This window comes from Hydractinia symbiolongicarpus, chromosome 7 (genome assembly GCF_029227915.1).
Source record: "Hydractinia symbiolongicarpus strain clone_291-10 chromosome 7, HSymV2.1, whole genome shotgun sequence".
Lineage (NCBI taxonomy): Eukaryota > Metazoa > Cnidaria > Hydrozoa > Anthoathecata > Hydractiniidae > Hydractinia > Hydractinia symbiolongicarpus.
The window spans coordinates 19,600,721-19,620,922 of record NC_079881.1 but is presented as its reverse complement, the minus strand read 5'-3'; the positions used below and the strand labels follow the sequence as shown (position 1 = coordinate 19,620,922).

The window sequence follows — 20,202 nt, the reverse complement described above, 5'->3', positions numbered from 1 at the left end:
ACGATTTTTATTTAACATGTAGTAATTCTGGTACCTTAAGTGTAGTGATTTTTGTTGTTCTAGATGTTCTGACTAAAATGTTTTTGTTTATGGCATTTTGTCTCAATTAAGAAAAGTTTCAACTTTTTTAAGGGAGTACAACACCGAAAAACTTGTGTTTTTTTTATATTTTGTATAAATTCTTACCGGGCAGGACTCTGTACAACATACCGAAATGACTGTTCCCTCTCTATTTATAAATTTGATGCGTTCCAAATCACAGTTTTTTGAAATTTTGGGTAATATTTAATGAGTACAAGATGCAAATACTGATTTTTGTTGAATCAGAAGTATTTCCTACAACCATTCTTTTTTTACACTTTTGTGGAGAAAAAGTGTATGCAATATCATCAGAATAACTGATTTTGTTGCAAACTGTTTTTCTTTTTCACATTTTGGATTGAAATATTGTTATAAAGGGCATATATCAATAGACATATATATATACCAAAATAATTAAATTCTGCAAACTTTGATTTTGTCGTTCACCTCTCATCTTTTATATTTTGATTAAACTTTTGAGGAAAACCATAGGAATTATTTAGAATTTGTATTTTGTGTTGCAAATTTAGTGCAAAAATTTAACTGTTGTGAGGGAGGACCATATGCAATTATATATACTAAAAATAATAATTTGATATTCTACAAGTTCTATTCTTGTATGCACTTAAATGACTGCTTTTTCTGAGTTGAATTTGATGGGTTTTATATCAATTTTGTGGAAGATTTTATGGCTGAAGACAATATAGAACATGCCAATTGAACTGATTTTTGTTCATATTTTGATTTGCTCCTCATATACCTTTGTGTTCTACATTTATTGTAAACTTTTGTGAGGAAGGACCATATATATATACAATGTTTTCAAAATAATGATTTTTGTTGATTTGAAATTTACTCCTTGCTCATTGCTTTTTCGACATTTCAGGTTAAAATGTTTGGTAAAGTCAGTACGGATCATTAGACAAAAAATTGTTTTGTTAACCGGTTAATTTTTACATTTTGTGCATATTTTTGCGGGAGAGGATGGTATGCAACCGAATAAATGATTTTTCAAAGTTTAACTTTTTGTTTTTAGGTGTTTTGTGTTTGTTTAAGTTTGGCTTTTTGATATTGTTCAGGTTGTATTGTTGTATAAGCATTTAGGGAAAAGACAATGTTTAAAATGCGTAAAGAACTTATTTCATAGATCTGTGCTTACTGTTGCAAGCCTTTCTTTTCGACACTTCAGATTAAAATATTGAAGGTTTTCAACATAATCACATAATAAGATGAATACACATTTGAGATATGTGTTATTTCTGACATTATTATTATTGTTGTCGTAACTGTCTGGGTTGTGACTGTCAATGTTGTAACTTTCTAGTAACTAGAAAAATGCATGTCTAATATGTTAAATTTTCTGACGTTATCGCGCAACGTCAATAATACTACTTTAACGTCAATATCATTTATTAAATTAATGAAGCCATTGCAATGCACCTAGAATTTTGAGGCCAAAAAACTTGGAAACGAGGTGGTGACGTCAATGATTTTTCACCGCGTGGGTAACTAGGGACCACCTGGGACCAATTTCGGTAAGTTTCCCAAACCTGGTTCCTTGAATCCGTTTCGGAATGGACAGGTTGATGACGTCATCACAAAACCCACAAACACCAATAACTCTGCAACCGTTTGTCAAAAGTTCATGTTCCTATACATTTTCTTCATCAGCGTTTTAAGATCTATACGAGAAAGGCAACAGGGTTAGAAATTTCTTAAAAATTTTTTGGAGGGTTTGACGGGACTTTGATGACGTCAGTAAAATTTTTAAACCCTTATATCTCCTTAGGCGTTCCTCGAAAACATATTATTCTGTACATTATTTTGATCAGCGCTTTAAGCTCTACACAATAGAGGCAACGTAAAAACAAGGTTCTAATTTTTTTACAGATGGGTTGCTGACGTCATCAAAATTCATATGACGCTTGTTTTTCAATTTTATCCTGCCTTAGTGGATTTTTCCACGGGCTTTATCGACTAGTCTCTTTAATAATACGCTAAGTGTGTCTGTGTGTCTGTGACAGGCAAAGTTGATATCGTCATTTTCCTTTGATGTTGCCGAAAAAAATCTTTGATGTTGCCGAAAAAAATATGTCTTCTTTGTCGTGAAAAGCCGCGAGTTTTGTGTGGTTTGTTAAATGAAGTTCTAGCACAAAGTAACGGAAATTGTGTTTGCAAAAAAGATGGCTGTCCTTTTTAAGCATTTGTCTTCCCTTGCCTTCAAAATAAATCTTTACCAGAGCATTTAAAAAGGAGCATGGTATATAAATGAAGTATAGAAAGGTTTCTGTAAGGTTTGTTTATGTTTTTTGAAGTTTTGATGATATTATTGATGCGAGACATGTTTGTTAGCTAGCATCAACCACACCAACAACTACTAGCTAGGTAGCTAGGAATTTATAAATATGTAGCCATGTTCTTTATACCTAGCTAAGTCTCCAGTTTATATTTAAGTGACCAGCTATTAGCTGCTGTAGCTACCTTATGTTAGCTTCAGTTTTATGTTGCTTTTTACATGTAAGCTAATCTTAGTGGTCTTTGCTAAGAATGTGACTGTAACTTATTTTAATTGACATTTTAAGCTTAAATTAACAAGCCACAACAACTTTTAAAAAAGTATTACATAATATTTAAGAAGAGTTTAAGGACTGTTTTTAAGCAAATAATGTATTTTTCACAATTTGTGTATGCAAATAATGTATTTTTCACATTTTGTGTAGTTAACTAAACTTATATACATCGGTTACATGCAATATGACGAAACGATTTTTATTTAACATGTAGTAATTCTGGTACCTTAAGTGTAGTGATTTTTGTTGTTCTAGATGTTCTGACTAAAATGTTTTTGTTTATGGCATTTTGTCTCAATTAAGAAAAGTTTCAACTTTTTTGAGGGAGTACAACACCGAAAAAACTTGTGTTTTTTTTTATATTTTGTATAAATTCTTACCAGGCAGGACTCTGTACAACATACCGAAATGACTGATCCCTCTCTATTTATGAATTTGATGCGTTCCAAATCACAGTTTTTTGAAATTTTGGGTAATATTTAATGAGTACAAGATGCAAATACTGATTTTTTCTGAATCAGAAGTATTTCCTGCAACCATTCTTTTTTTACACTTTTGTGGAGAAAAAGTGTATGCAATATCATCAGAATAACTGATTTTGTTGCAAACTGTTTTCTTTTTCACATTTTGGATTGAAATATTGTTATAAAGGGCATATATCAATAGACATATATATACCAAAATAATTAAATTCTGCAAACTTTGATTTTGTCGTTCACCTCTCATCTTTTATATTTTGATTAAACTTTTGAGGAAAACCATAGGAATTATTTAGAATTTGTATTTTGTGTTGCAAATTTAGTGCAAAAATTTAACTGTTGTGAGGGAGGACCATATGCAATTATATATACTAAAAATAATAATTTGGTATTCTACAAGTTGTATTTTTGTATGCACTTAAATGACTGCTTTTTCTGAGGTGAATTTGATGGGTTTCATATCAATTTTGTGGAAGATTTTATGGCTGAAGACAATATAGAACATGCCAATTGAACTGATTTTTGTTCATATTTTGATTTGCTCCTCATAAACCTTTGTGTTCTACATTTATTGTAAACTTTTGTGAGGAAGGACCATATATATATACAATGTTTTCAAAATAATGATTTTTGTTGATTTGAAATTTACTCCTTGCTCATTGCTTTTTCGACATTTCTGGTTAAAATGTTTGGTAAAGTCAGTACGGATCATTAGACAAAAAATTGTTTTGTTAACCGGTTAATTTTTACATTTTGTGCATATTTTTGCGGGAGAGGATGGTATGCAACCGAATAAATGATTTTTCAAAGTTTAACTTTTTGTTTTTAGGTGTTTTGTGTTTGTTTAAGTTTGGCTTTTTGATATTGTTCAGGTTGTATTGTTGTATAAGCATTTAGGGAAAAGACAATGTTTAAAATGCGTAAAGAACTTATTTCATAGATCTGTGCTTACTGTTGCAAGCCTTTCTTTTCGACACTTCAGATTAAAATATTGAAGGTTTTCAACATAATCACATAATAAGATGTATACATATTTTAGATATGTGTTATTTCTGACATTATTATTATTGTTGTCGTAACTGTCTGGGTTGTGACTGTCAATGTTGTAACTTTCTACTAACTAGATTTTACACCTTGCACGCCGTTGTTTTTCATATTTTGTCTGAAGTTTTGTTGGGAGGATTTCATGCGATTTGACATTTGATATTTTGTGTTAGATTTTAAGAACTTTTTTGTTAAATTATGACTTTCAGAATATTTTTTTTAGTAAAAGGCATATTCAATATACTGAAATATTTGCTGATGTCATCAAAATTCAAATGACAGAACTTTTCAATTGTTTTTCTGCCTAAGTGGATTTTTCCACGGGCCTAATCGACTAGTCTATATAATAATACGCTAAGTGTGTCTGTCCGTGTGTCTGTGACAGGCAAAGTGGATGTCTTCATTTTCCTTTGATGTTGCCAAAAATGCATCTCTAATATGTCAAATTTTCTGACGTTACAGCGCGACGAAAATAACACTACTTTAACGTCAATATCCTATATTAAATTAATGAAACCATTACAGTGCACCTAAAACTTTGAGGTCAAATAACTTGGAAACGAGGTGGTGACTGCAATGATTTTTCACCGCGTGGGTAACTAGGGACCACCTAGGATCAATTTGGGTAATTTTCCCAAACCCGGATCCCCAAATCCGTTTCAAATGGACGGGTTGATGACGTCATCAAAAAACTTTCAAACCCTAATATCTCTGCAACCGTTTGTCAAAAATACGCGATCCTATACATTTTCTTGATCAGCGTTTCAAGATCTATACGATGAAGGCAACAGGCATACACATTTCTAAAAAAAATTGTGTTCTGACATGTCTCTGCTGACGTCATCAAAATTTAAATGACGGTTGTTTTTCTCTGTTATCCTGCCTAAGTGGATTTTTGAATTGAATGTCATGACGTGAATAACATGTATATATTTAACACCAATAGCTTAAATTAAAGTTATCAAAAATTTTATACATTTTCTTGATCAGTGTTTCCAGATTTTTACGATAAAGACAACGGATATACAAAATTTTTGGTTCTTTGGGGAGGGACTTTGCTGATGTCAGCAAAATTTTTAAACCTGTATATTATTTCTTGTCAAAAGAACATGATCCAGATGGAATAGGTAAACAAATTTTGGATAAGATCTTGTGTACATTGACTGGTTTTTGCTGATGTCAGCAAAAGGTGTATTTGTAGATATCAACAGGCTAACTCGTATTTTATAAAAGTTTTTGAAGGTATAACTTATTTGGGAGTGGGAGGTAAGCTTTAAGTGCAAGTTTCAATAAATTTGTACTTCTTAACTTGATTTTTTTTTTATGTTGTTTATATATTTTGTCTATGTGATGCGTGTGGATGGCGAAACTAAGAATCACAACAAATACGACACCCCACAACTCATCCTATGTCTGCCAGATTCTTTTACTTTCCGGTGATGTTGAAACTAATCATGGGCCCTACTCTGTTTTAAAGTCGGTACAGGGATCATTTCAGAAAAACAGAACACCGCCAAGCTAAGCTAAAAGAGTCAATAGGCAAATATGAAAAAACAGAACACGGCCAAGCTAAGTAAAGAGAGTCAATAGGCAAATATCAAAAGAAGAAACAGGACCAAGCTAAACTAAAAGAGTCTATAAGCAAATATAAGAAAACGGAACAGGGCCAAGCGAGGAAAAAAGAGTCCATAACTAAATATCGTAAAACTGAGCAGGGTCAAAAAACGCAAAAAAACTGCAAAGAAACGACATACAGCCCAAGAAGGTAAAGCAACTAAACGTAAGCGTGTTAATATTTTGCCCGATTCTAATGCAAAAATAAACCAATTTAAAAAATGCATTGAGAATGGACCATTTTATATTTGTGTCATATGTAATCGTTCTTTGTATAAGCGGTCAATTAAATTGTTTCGTCATGTCGATTATGCTGCTATTTCAGAAGAGCATTTCCGTTTCAGAATAGAAAGTTTTGATGGCAAAGAATTTATATGCACAACATGCCATTTAAAACTTACGAAAGAAAAAATTCCTTCCCATGCTGTATCTAATAATCTTCAAATATTTGATCTCCCAGAATCGATGAGCACATTACGACGATTGGAAAAAATCGTTATATATATATATTATATTTTATTTAAACGAATTGCAATAATGCCCAAGGGTCAGTGTCCCAAAATAAAAGGGGTAATCTGTAATGTTCCAATAAAAGCTGATAAAAAAGCAATGTCTTACCAAGAGGAATGGATAATAATGCTGTAGTGCAAGTTGCGTTAAAGAAGAAACTCAATTTCAAATCTAACGTTTACTTAGAGTCTGTAAGGCCAGATGTTATTCCGGAAGTCCTTTATTATGTAAAACTGGTTAACCCTCTTTATGCAAACATTGAAATTAATCTCACAAACATACCACCTTCCTGGATTAATTTAACATCTGAACAGGAAACTAGAGAAAGTGAAAATGAAATGAACATTGACTTTGCAATAGAATCGACACCAAGTAATAATATCAGTGACATAAAAACCAAGAACGAGGATTACTCAGACGATAGCGAAGAAGAGAATGAAAATCTGTTAAACGAACATGGCTTGCCTTGCCAAGAAACATCTTTTGTTCCAACTATTCCACACGAACAAATTGACAGCGGAAATATTTCTGATGAGTATTGTGAAGAACTTTCCCACCCTTATCTATTTCCAACAGATAAGTACGGATATCACTTTAAAAGAGAATTACCACTTTCCCTAAACAAGTATTTCAACCAAAGATTATTGAATTATAGACAGAAGTTTGCCCCTGATACTGACTATATATTTTTTGCTCATGCAGTGACGCAACATCTTAATTTGAATAGTCGCATAAATATCGCTATGCAAAAAATTAAAGCGGAGGGTCTTACAGCAGGAATGATGTCTTTAAATTTTAAAGAAAGAGTTAAGTCTTTTATAGCCAGTGACGACGCTTTCACGTTTATGAACACGTTGAAAGGAACTCCTGCATATTGGAGACGATTTCTTTTTGAAGTTTTGGCTATGGTAAAACAGCTAGGACTTCCAACGTTTTGTCTTGATTTTGTTTTGTGCAGATTTAAGATGGAATGAACTGGTTAAAATCATCACTAAATTACAAGGAAATGACATATCTGAAGAAGAAATTGACAATCTAAATTACTATCAACGAACCGAGATTCTGAACAGTAATCCAGTTCTTTTAGCAAGACATTTCCAATACCGAGTTGAGACCTTCTTTAAAACAATTGTTGTCAACGGACCGTTTAGGTATAGTAAACTACTACGCCATTAGAGTTGAATTTCAGGTAAGAGGAAGCCCACACATCCACTCTTTATTATGGGTTGTCGATGCACCAATTTTACGTAGTGATAATAAGAAAGAATATATTGCCTTTGTGGATAACATAGTTAAATGCCAGCTTCCTGGTAAATAAAGCAACCCAGTTCTTCACAAACTAGTTTCGACATATCAAACACATTTCATTCCAAATCTTGTAGTAGATATAAAAACAAAAATTGTTGATACACTGGGAAATTTTTTACAGACCATACAATTGTCGCTAAGCCTTTACCTGACAACATCTCTAAGGAAGAAAGGGAAATACAATTAAAGGAAAGAAAGACTATGCTAGAAAAGGTAAGAACTTACATAGATTCAAATTTGAACCCAAGATTAAACAATATTCTTTATCCAGATGAACCTAATTATACCCAACCAGGTACAATTGAAGAAATTCTTCAAAGTTTAGCCATTACAAAAGAAGAGTATGAAAACACACTGAGCTTTTCCCCTGATAGTGGATTTCAAATTCACTTCCAAAGGCTTCCAAATTCCTGTTTAAAAAATAATTATTTTACCAAAGGCTTGATGGCAAGGGAAGCCAACATAGACATTCAGCCTGTTCTTGATTATTATAAAGCAGTGTCTTACATGTGTGCTTATCTTTCTAAAGCTGAAGAAGAATCTTCAAAAGCGATGAAAAAAGCAGCATCGCAAGCATTAGAAGCTGGTAATTCGTTATTTGTACAAATGAAATCAATTGCAAATGCGTATCGAAGTCATCGCGAAATGTCAGTTCAAGAAGCAGTTGCTATTACAATGCCAAAAATATGGCTACGAAAGACATTTCCTGTTGTAGTTTTTGCAAACAGTAACATTCCTGAGAAGAGATATAGGGTATGTCGTAACGAAGAAGAGATTTTAAGTTTGCCACCAGACAGTACTGATATTTTTAAACGAAATATGTTGGATAGATACATGGATAGACCAAATCCAGAATTTAAAAAAAGGAGATGTTGGAACAAATGTGTTATGCTGAGTTCTTGTCAAGCTACTCTATGAAAATAAAACCGAAACCAGAAGATAAAAATGACAACCAACCAGAAGTACTTGAAGAAATAATAGCTGATACTCACATGGAATCTCCTTACCCGAAAAATCTACCTCTTATGTCCTTAAAAGAAATGTTATCTTTACGAAGAAAAATGTGTTCTAAGGTACCATGTGCCTAGTCGAGAGAAAAATCCAGAAGGGTATGCACATCATTTGCTCTTTATGTTTTATCCTTTTCGCCAGGAAGCAGAATTACTAAGCAAAAACTCAGATACTTACTCAGAGAAATTATTGGAAAACGGTGTATTAGAAATTATAAATACAAATAAAAGAATATGCGAACCATTCGGTGAACTTGTTGAAGATGCAATGATAAATTTTCACACAAATGAAAATAATCTTGATTCCTTCCCTGAACAAGAAAATGACGATGTTTTTGATGAGATGAGTAACATAAATTACCAAAGCAATGACAAAGATCCAAATGAAACCGAACACTTCCCAGTTATCGGAAACACTTTTTCATTGGTTAGTAAACCTGGAATTTCCGATGATGAACTCCATGAAAAAATTCAAACATTAAACGAAACTCAAAGGCAAGTTTTTGAAGTTGTAAATAATTGTGTTAGAACTTACACAAAAAGCTTGGCATGTAACACACACCATAAAATTGAGCCAATTCACATCTTTTTAACAGGAAGTGCAGGTTGTGGAAAGTCACATTTGATAAAAACAATTTCTGACATGCTAAATAAAGCACTTTTTTATCGTGCAGGGGACTTAGAAAAAGATAAAATTCTTATTCTGGCGCCCACTGGTGTTGCTGCCATCAATGTAGAGGGAAATACAATACATTCAGCCTTGGGTATACCAGTTCATAGAAGTTTTACTAAAAAACATTTCTAAGATGAGTGATAAAAAGAGATGCATGCTGCGAAATAAGCTTTCTGAGCTAAGCATTATCCTAATAGACGAAATCTCAATGGTTTCAAACAAGCTGCTTTTGCATATTTACCAACGGCTAACTGAAATATTTGGATGCTCAGATGACATTCTATTTGCAGGAATATCTGTTATAGCATGTGGGGATTTCTATCAACTTCCACCAATTCAAGCAAGACCAATTTATGCAGACTATAAAGATGTACTGTTAAATCTTTCGCATTGCTGGAAATATTTTAAGATTGCTGAACTAACAGAAGTTATGAGGCGGCGTGTTGACCAATGTTTGATCGAATTATTAAACAATATCAGAGTGGGAAACTTAGAAACGCAACACGAAGAATTACTTAAATCTAAATTAATTTTTCAAAATGACCCTAACTACCTCAAAGATGCGAATCATATATTTGCTGAAAACCAACCTGCCTCTGAACACAACAAAAATATGCTAAACAGTATAGCATCGGATGAAATAAATATCAAGGCCATTGACAAAATTCCAGAAAATACTCCATAGCCGCACTCAAATGGAAACAGGTGGACTAGCTCAAAACCTTCTTTTAAAAATTAATGCGAAAGTCATGTTGACATCAAATATGGACATATCAGATAAAATTATTAATGGACAGATTGGGACTGTTAATCGTATAAAAACCGATTGATTACGAAAAGTAACAAAAATATATTTGAAAATGGAAGACAAAAGCACAGGAGTTAAAGCTATGAGAACAGATCCATATGCTATGCAAGAAAATGTTCTTCCAATAAGCAGTGTAGAAAAGGAAATCAAATTTAATAAACATAATTTAACTTCACCTACTACGAAACGAATGCAATTCCCACTAATGCTGTCATGGGCTTGTACTATTCACAAGGTTCAAAGAAAAACGTTTGATAAAATTGTTGTTTGTTTTGATTTAATAAAGCAACGAGCCTTTCACTTAGGACAGATCTATGTTGCATTAAGTCGAGTCACAAGCTTAGAGGGTTTATACCTAACAGGGACATTTTCTAGATCAGCTATTAAATCTGACACACGAGCAACCGAGCAATAAAATTATATGCGAGAACACTCAAAATTGACATCAAAAGATACTGGCGTAATTAGTGAAAATTCGTAACTTTGCTTAATACAAGATCCTACAACAAACATAAAAATGATATTAAGTCTGATCGCGTTCTTATGGAAAGTGATTTATTGTGCCTAACAGAAACTCAGATATTATTTAATTCATGCTGCGACACAAAACTAGATTACTTTACTTTAATTCCAAACAACAATGTGGATAGGTTTTCTAGTCTTTTAGTTGGTCATAATAAAACTATAGAACTGTTTGATATTGTAAAAATTCCAGGTGCAATAGTTTTTAAATTGATGAAGAAAACGTTTCAAAAGAATTCTGTTAGTTTTCTACTTCTATATCGTAAAAATTCTCTTAATCGAGATGAGTCATTATACCTTAATCAACATTTTTTGGGAAACGAAATCGTTGATGTTATACTCGGAGATTTTAATGTAAATGCATTTAGTGACGAAAACTATTTCCTCGATTTTCTCACTGAATATAAACAACTTGTAACCTCTCCAACTCAGATATCCGGTTCACTTATTGACCACATCTATGTCCATGACAATTTCGTTAACACATTTAAAGTCGATACACTCGTCAAAAATGTATATTTCAGTGATCATGACGCAGTCAGGCTTAAACTTTCTCTAACATGATGTATACGAAATCTTCTAAAAGGGCTACTTCAATTCAATTTCGTCTTCAGAACGAAAAATATTTACGCTGGGTTGACTTTGTTTTCTTTTTTTTTTTAAACTTGTTAAACTTTGGTTGCAGAAAACATGCACGACGTTTTTATTCTCTAAGGATAGCCTGGCACTATATACTTATTACCTATGCTGGGCGGAAATCTTCAAGTCTTCATCGGGCTTCTTGTATTCTTTTTATATCATTAGCTATTTCGAAGTTCAATTAAACTTGAAGACAAAAGTGGCTGCAACAAAAATATTGAAGATGTGTCGGTGGTGTTGAATCACGAGTCGTATCTTGAAGCTTACGACGTGCGAGCAGAGAACCACTTCCCTTGTCTAAAGGAAACTAGCTTACAAATAGAAAGACACAGAATCGTGATCAAGGTAGGTCTTTTTCCAGTACTTACAATTGGAGTGTTCTTCTGATAAATTTCTGAATTGTACTGCAGAGTAGTAGAAACATCTGCATAATCATTTTTCGGCTACCTTTTCAGCCACAAGAATTACATTTTTTTTAATATTACAGTAACTTTCCAGACGTCCTTGAGCTGCCTTATTAAGTTTAAGATATTACAAAGGAAACTGATGTTTTATTAGCATGCAATCCCAACTCTTCATATGTCAACACGGTTGCCGGGGGAGCCAATTTGAAATAATTTAGATCAGCGGCTATGTCTGATATGTTTTAATGCGAGGCCAGATAAAGATATACATTGAGTATATCACCGCAAAGGACAACCACGTCCCTAACATTTCTTTGTAATTATTTGGCTCTTTTCAACGTAGAGTATATCACTGAAAAGAACAATCATGTCCCTAAAATTTCTTTGTAACTGTTTAGCTCTTCTCAATGTGAAATCTTGAGAAGCCGGGGTCATAAGATTGCGTAAGAAAGAGTGCATGCATCCAGAAGCACGATGTTTCTTAACATAGGAATAGGATCATAGTTGCTTTTAAGAAAAACATTAAGAAATTGAAATTAAATTAATTTGATTAATAGGATATAAATAAATTAACAAAATAATCCTTATTTCTTTAAAAATGCGAGAAGACGATAAATTAATTTTTATAACAAAACAAAAAAAACTTTTTTCTAAACAATATGTTTCCCAACCCAACCGACTCACTACATCCCACTACCACCACCCCTTTCGCCCAACAACTGCCCACCCATTCTGTTCTGTAACGTTTTTGTTTTGTTTTTCATTCAGTACTCAAGACTTTATGTGGGCAGCACAATTTGTACACTGGTGAAATATCGATACAGTGGCAAACGATTCACTGGGTCCAAAAAGGTGTCTGTTTTTGTCGATGTCTTTTATACTGGGTTTAATAACAACGTCTCTAGCAGTAGTCACGCCTGGGATGTATATAGCACGTACGTGTCCAAGGATGTTCCAGGTAGGTTTTGTTCAAAGGCTTTATGGTTGCATTTCCAAGCGTTTCGATGTTGCTGGCCAATATACTTAATCTCCATCACACTAAATGAAAAGCGCCACCTCGTATTGCTCTCATATCATAAAAAAAATTCTAAAATTGTGAGTTTTTTATGTTGGACGGTACAGTTTAAGCATGAAGGACAACATAACAAGCTGGATTGATAGCTTTCATAATGGCGGCTGATGTGAAGTTTATTTGGTGTAAGCAGACAAGAAAACAAAAACAAATGTGTAATACAGTTTTAAATGCGAGTTTTCTTGGAGTAATAAGAAACCTGTAACTACATCTAATATTATGAGAATTGAAAAAGCCATATTGCATGATTAAGCGATTTGGCGTCCATGAATTTCTTAGTAGACTACAACCTGGTCCCAAGGGCATCTTTCCTGAAGTCAAGGCAACAGTACAAACATGACCCTGACGCAGGTCTGTTCAGGCGACCATTTTAAACCCAGAATCTGGGTGTAATAATTATTTAGATTTCTCTTGCTTGCTCAGTTTTTCCTTATGAAAAAGTAAGCAAAAGTCACGTGACGCAAAATATGTAATAGGATTTTCGGCGAGTGAAAAACAGACAAGGTAAGCCCAAAACAAGAAAACAGAACAGTAGGTTTTTGTTTTAGTCGGCCAGGATCATACTGATTCTTTGTCTTGTTATGTTATGGCGATAAAAAGAGATATTCCAAAAAATGTTACATGCAAGTAACGTCGCTGGAATGTGGATCAGCAAACCTAGAACTTTTAAATTTTTATTTGTAATTTTTTTCTCTCCAGGATTTTATCTCTGGGATACTGATTTAACATATTGCGTTAGACAACATCCGGACGATATAATGATGATGCAGAAAGAAGCTTTATGTACACTGTTTAAGCAAACCCCATACAATTTAGTATCTATCTACGGCTTCTGCGCGAACAAAAACTCGAGCACTATTATCACGAGTAAAACTTGTGGCAAAGAAAAAATTTTATCTGTTGGATCATCTTCACTCCGTTGGTTTGATGACCAAACTTACATTCACGTTCCCCCGTCCAGTGAACAGAAAACACCAGTAGGATCTACACAAGACAATGTCGGCTTCAAGAAAAAATACAAAGATAGTTTTGGATTTAAAGTTTCAAAGGATACTGCTACTGGTATTAACATCTTTATCTTGCATTCTCTCTTATCTTGCTTCACTGTTCTGTTTTTCTCAATTCTTCTATCTTCAACAAAAACGATTTATTTTCTTCATTGTCAACAGGTTGACCTAATCCGAACCTCATTTCCGAGGCTTGTTTTCTTACTCTAATATCGGACGACGTGAAAGAAGTCCGATACTAGAAAGAGAAAAAGAAGTACTGGGAACGAGGTTGTTTTGATCTGTTTTTTTAGATAAAAATACAGACATCGATGACGTCACTATCTTTTTATATGACGATGATTTTACTGCGTGTTGTTATCTCAATGACAGGTAAAATTGATTACTGGAAATTCAAATTTTTCATTCACTTCTTTATCTGGAGCTTACCAATTTTTGCTAACTTCGTGTAAATTATCATAAAAAATTTTTTTTTCAAAATGTTATTCATCATAAAGTACCTACATGCGGAGTTCTGGCTTTGGTTTATTTTGCTTTCCAATCTTTACATTTAAATTTAAGTTTCCTTGCAGAAAGACATTTTACGGAAATGATCGTCCCATATAATTAAAAAACCCCAACCTCGTCCTCAACGCTCTTCTACGCATACGACATGTAGGCGGATCGCTAGCATACCATAGCCGTAGAAGAGCCTTGGGAACGAGACTGATAGATTCCAGTGAAGCTGATTCATACTTATCTATTTCTAGAGAACATAGTTGTGTGGTTTACAACAAAGCAGCCAATCGTGTTACTCGTAAGTCGGAGTACGTTACTGCGCACTGCGGGGGAGAGAGTAATGTTTTGTGGCATCTAAGAGATTTTCATTTGAGTTGCCCAGCCTTGTGTCAAGGACAGTTTACCTTTTTAATGAATCTCATTGCAACTCTATAATAGCGACTTCTGGTTTCCAAGCGTTAAGCATGAAATGCAAGGAATTTATAAAAAAATAACTTCTAATAAAAAGGGCCAAATAACAAACAAAAATTTCAACCTACTAACTTTAAACTTAACGCAGCAAGAAATATTCTCCCAGGGTATCTTGTATCTCTTCCTCTAACGTCGAATTCAAGTAAATAGCCATGGGAACGAGGTTTCGCAGGAAGTGGTGACCTAGACGTGACTTCATTTTATTAGGTCTACCTCCTTTGTTTGCGAGTGTTCTTGGGTACGATGCGTTAAGCAAAACTACTATTGGTAAAGACACCCAAGGTCGTTACGTGGGATACCGTCCGAAAGCAAAGCACAGATTCTTCTATGTCTCGCAGAAACATTGGTTGAAGTTAAAGGGCAAAGAAAGTACAGTGTTGTCAAAAGCCTACAATCGAAGTGTTTTAGCTGAAAGCAATGCTGAGAATGAGTTTGAAGTGGGCAGCGATCTTTACACTGGTACACTTTTTTATATTAAAACCAAAAAATTTATATTATAGAGCTTAAAATGTCGGTTAACAAGTCTTTTTAATTTTTTTACAAAGCGCTTTTCGTTTTTAAAATATTGGTTCATTGGAAGGAAATTGGATCGAGCAAAATGTTATTTTAGCAACATATTTTGTGTTAATCAATTTACCTTTATAATATCCATGCATAGGTAAAGTTTGAATGCACATCCCTTAACAGGTCCAAAGTTACTGATGACAGAAAATTTGCTATTACTTAAAAATGACACATAATTTATGCAGTATAATCAAATCTTAAGTTCTTAAAATGCGAATACTTTGAAAACGAAAAAGCTTTTTGAAAATTTAACAAGAAGCCCTGGGCGCTCTAAGAATTTCCGCTCGCTACAAAAATATTTAATGACAACCTGCTAATTCGTTGTGTTATCGTGCCAAACATTCGAAGAGGTTTGGTGCATGAAGCTCTGAAGATAAAGCACACAAGTGACATTATATCTTACAACAAACGCCAACAAAACGAAGCGGGTCATAATAAACTCACATTTTAAAAGAAATTGCTAACAAAAAATACAGCTTATCATTCATGGTTGAAAGTCTTGCGATTAAAACGTTTATGGTCTTAAACAGAATTTAGTTGACAAAAAATCAAACTTTTGTATCGCCATCATTTTCAGCATACTTTACTTCTTAACCAATTTATGTTGGAAATGAAGTAGTTTTAATTTTTGGACCAATTTTGGCCTAAAATGACATTTAGGGTGGCAAAAAATCAAAATTTTAATGACACCATCACGTTCAGCATACTTTATTTGTTAACTGTGCCAAATTTGGCCGAAAATGAAGTGGTTTTAATTTTTTGACCAATTTTGGCCTAAAATGGCATTTCGGTGACAAAAATCAAAATTTTGATCTCACCAATATGTTCAGCATACTTTTCTTGTTAACTTTGCCAATTTTTGTTAGAAATGAAATAGTTTTAATTTTTGGATTAATTTTGGCCTAAAATGACATTTAAGGTGGCAAAAAATCAAAAAATCGATGTCATCATCACGTTCAACATACTTTCTTTGTTAATTGTGCAAAATTTTGTCGAAAATAAAGTAGTTTTAATTTTTGGACCAATTTTGGCCTAAACTGATATTTAGGTAACAAAAAACTAGAGGAACATGAAATCCCAGGGTCGATTTTTTCTCAAAAAATGCTCCAAAAGAAAAAAACGACGGTTTTAAAGAATTTCCTACGCCTTCGGGCGCGGAAATTCAAAAATACTTGTTATTCAACTTTTTAAGGGCCATAATATAAGTTCTACATCATTTTTTTTTACCCCGGGTTCCGTTTAAAGTTTTTAAGTACCCTAATTCTTTTACATTGAAGTCTGAAAACAAATTTTGGCGAATTTTTTTTGTGTTTTCCTAAGCTTAATTAAAACTTGAATTTAAAACTGAAAATACGAAGAAAACAAAAAACTTCGTTCACTCAGAAAATTCTACACAGAACTTTTATGACTCAAATAAGGTCTGATGTTCATTAGGCGGAGTATTCCAACTGGACCTAGGAAATAACGCATTCTTATTGACTTCTGGCCGAACATACAGCCAGTCACTTTTAGCTAATCATAATACTCATCTCGCTTGGAACATTTCCTCTAGTGTAAGCTTTGCAAACACGATTTGCAGTGAAGAAACATGTAGTCTTAAAATAGGAACTTAGTGACCAGACCAGAACGTAATGAACGTGATAAAGAGGTCTTATTCTTACTTCTATTATGTTTTAAAAAAGTTGGAGGATTAATAAAAGTTTTTGAAAAATGGCACAACCTTGATTCTGGATTTGGTTCGGAAATGAGGTTAGGATGGTTTAGAACCTGACATCACTACGTTTTCTGTCTAGTGACACCACTTGGTTTATACGAGATGACACGTCAAACGCATGTTATTTTATGGGTATGAATTTGTTCACTACGTCTGCTTCTTGTTTTGCTTGATTTATTGTCTTTTCAAAGAAACAAACACAACGTATACGTTGTGAGATCTAAGTAAGTTACGCCAGCGATATTCATGTTGTACACACAAGCGACATCAATATAATGAAAGAGCTTTAAAATAAAAAAAACAGGAAAAGTGCATAGAAGGTCCTACATTTTCAAATGAGTGTATCTATTTTTAGAAAGAGAACCTTATTCGGTTAAATAGTGCTTGGATAGGTGGTGTTGGAGCAGTGATGCTGGAGGTTCCTATTAAAAAAACTAAATTATTTTGCAAGACAATTAAAGATATATATCTGTATTGATGAAGATGTACCGTTTGTTGGACTATTTTTATTTTGTAGCAGTGTTTTGCAATATTTTTCCATTTTTTGAAGTTACTGTAGTTTAAACAGAAAAGGAAAACTATCATCAAGATGACGTGAAAATTTAATTTTGGCACGAAATTTACGAAAATATTTCTGTAGTAGCTACAACTTTTTATTATACAGTTTTTTTTGCTTTTATTTCAGCTCGTTGATCAAGATAACTGCGCTGCTGTAGGTAAATAACTTCTCATGTCGTTGTATCATTCAAAACCTGACCCCACCAATGTTTAAATGCACCAGTACCTTTCCTGAGATCGGACCTCTTTCAGACCTATATATCTTGCCTAAAAAAAACCCAAGGACAGAAGGTCACACTTTGAAATTATACTTCATGCAATGATGAACTGAGAAAACACTTCCTGTAATAATACAGTTTAATTGCGGTTTTGCGGAGCAAAACCCTGGGTAAGTGTCATTTTTGCTTACAAGGCCAGTTTTTTTCAGTCTCTTCAACTTGCTAACTAAATTCAGCCAGCAAAACATTGCTTAATTACTAAAGTCCTACTGACGCCGAATTAGTGGGACATTCGCTTAGTTAGGCATATTTTTTTGGTCCTACTACCTCAAAAATTACATCTAGCGACTAATAAACCGCACCAAACAAAAGCAAAAGAAACACATGATTGGAGAAACCGTACAACATTCCTACTGTGTTTGTGTCATAGATTATCACAGGATGTTGACAGGATGTTGACAGGATGTTGCAAGATGTCCCTAAATAAAAATAAAAATTGACTTTAGAAATGCATAAGAGAGATCATGGGAACAGGAAACAATTTCTCCTGTCCCCTGAGGGTCTCATTTAACGCAAGTATACAGACCATTCTCTGCTTTCTAATTCTTTTCAATTTTGATTTTAGTTGGATCATCAGAACTATTGGCGTTTCAAAGTTGTGAAGCAATAAAAGCTTACTGCCATGCTGCCACCACTGGAACATACTGGATCGGAACGACGCAAACAGAATGCAACTTTAAATAGACATTTACACGATTTTATTTATTGTTTATAGATGAAAACAAAAAACCTTGAACTCTTGCTAATTGCAAAAAATACGTTTAGCTGTACGGATTTTCGCCAAATATTGCGTATTATCTTCACGAATTAAAACAAACGGCATGTCTTTGTACCACGTACGAGATCTTTGTAACAACAAGAAAAGCGTGAGGCTAAAATACATAACAGTAATGATTGACAACTAAACAAGACGCCATTACTATCATCAATGCAAAGAAAAATGTTTAGAACCATTAATCTGTAGGCGTTCCAGTAGTGCATTAATTTTGCAAATTGTGTATATAATTTAGAGAGAGACTTTTCTCGAAATTTGCGGCTAGTCATCACGAAATATACTTTTGAGGTAGAGGAGATTTATGGCGCATTTTTATATGTAATTTTTGACACCAAAAAAGAAAATACATTAGCACATAATGTTGAATCCTGTTAAGTCATTCTTTCACTGGTTGGGATTGATATTTCACTTGGATTTACCTACTAAGCGGCACACTGCACTTTTGCTAACATTTGGAACCATCGCATACAAATTACACCACCTGCCCCACACCTCCTGCTCCAATTTGTGAATTTCAAGCATTCAAAAAGCTGTTTTTCAATTAAATTTTATCACCTCTATCTATACAAGGTAATGCTACTTGGGGTCCAATCACTAAGAAAACGTAATATTTTGATACGACGCTTTGATACAAAAACAAACTTTCACGCACTTTGTGACCCATTCCTTTAATCGGTACAAAATTTCTAGCCTTTACAGTTCTTGCAAGACTAGCAGCATGTGGTATCCAGTTTGATGGTTTCTTTTTTTTTCTAAACACACACCTTTTATTTTATTTTATTTCCGGTTTGTATGATTTCACATGTTAGGATAAATATTTTATCACGGTTTTAGCACAGTATTAATATTAAACAAAAAAATTTAAAAATATTTGCTGAAAATATAGTTATCTGGTGGAATATCTAGGGGGATTGAATAATGAGAATACCCGCAAAAAACTAATAACTTTACATAGAGGTAGGTTATAGTGTTATGAATCACAGAGAAAAAGGCCTATTGACTAAGTCCCGGCAACTACCAAATAATCTATAACGGCGGGTTTGCATTTTGGTATATGATTTGATTTTTTAAAATATATGTTATACAGCGTTAGAAAGAAAATTTCATGCTTTGCTAAACGGATACTTACCGGTTTTGATGTTGTACTGTGAAACACAAAGCCTGAGATCAAAAGTAAAGACCGACCGTGCGATGTCTGTGCCCTGACTATATCTGGTCTGCAAAGTTAACGTTTTTATGTAAACAAATAAATCGAAGAGCCATGCAAAGATTTTTTAGAAATCTTTTAAAGGGTAGAAACTTTCGCGGGCCACAAGCATTTACTTTTTCCCAAAAAATGTCAGAACTCCTTCTAAAAAGCATTTCTGAAAAGCATCTACAGTAGAGTCTCCATAACTCGAACGGCCAGGGGGAAAAGGAAACCGTTCGAGTTAAGGAGACGTTCGAGTAGTAGAGGTTTTCAAGTTTTTCAAATTTTTTCCTTATTTGCCTACCAGATGAACAAAAACAGTATATTAAGTACGTAGTCTTACTTATTGGGGGTTCTGGGTTGGTGAAATACAAAAAAAGAATTACTGGAAAGTCAGTAAATGCTGGTGATGGT

The 20,202-nt window shown here is 33.7% G+C and overlaps 1 protein-coding gene across 2 annotated transcripts; it reads left to right on the top strand.

Annotated features, from left to right (window-relative positions):
• The first annotated feature begins 594 nt into the window (after positions 1-594).
• On the top strand, positions 595-18,965 carry LOC130649394 (uncharacterized). Of its 2 annotated transcripts, none has more exons than XR_008983042.1 (10): positions 595-2,370; positions 11,424-11,603; positions 12,431-12,620; positions 13,434-13,796; positions 14,035-14,113; positions 14,491-14,537; positions 14,918-15,169; positions 17,068-17,120; positions 17,674-17,934; positions 18,390-18,965. XR_008983042.1 is itself a non-coding variant. In XM_057455665.1 (10 exons), the coding sequence occupies exons 1-10, from the start codon at positions 2,350-2,352 to the stop codon at positions 18,506-18,508; spliced, it is 1,335 nt and encodes a 444-aa protein (XP_057311648.1). In that variant the 5' UTR covers positions 600-2,349; the 3' UTR covers positions 18,509-18,965. The 2 variants fall into 2 exon arrangements, 1 of the variants encoding a protein (XP_057311648.1); XM_057455665.1 differs by having other exon boundaries at positions 600-2,370; positions 17,674-17,704.
• Positions 18,966-20,202: the final 1,237 nt, after the last annotated feature.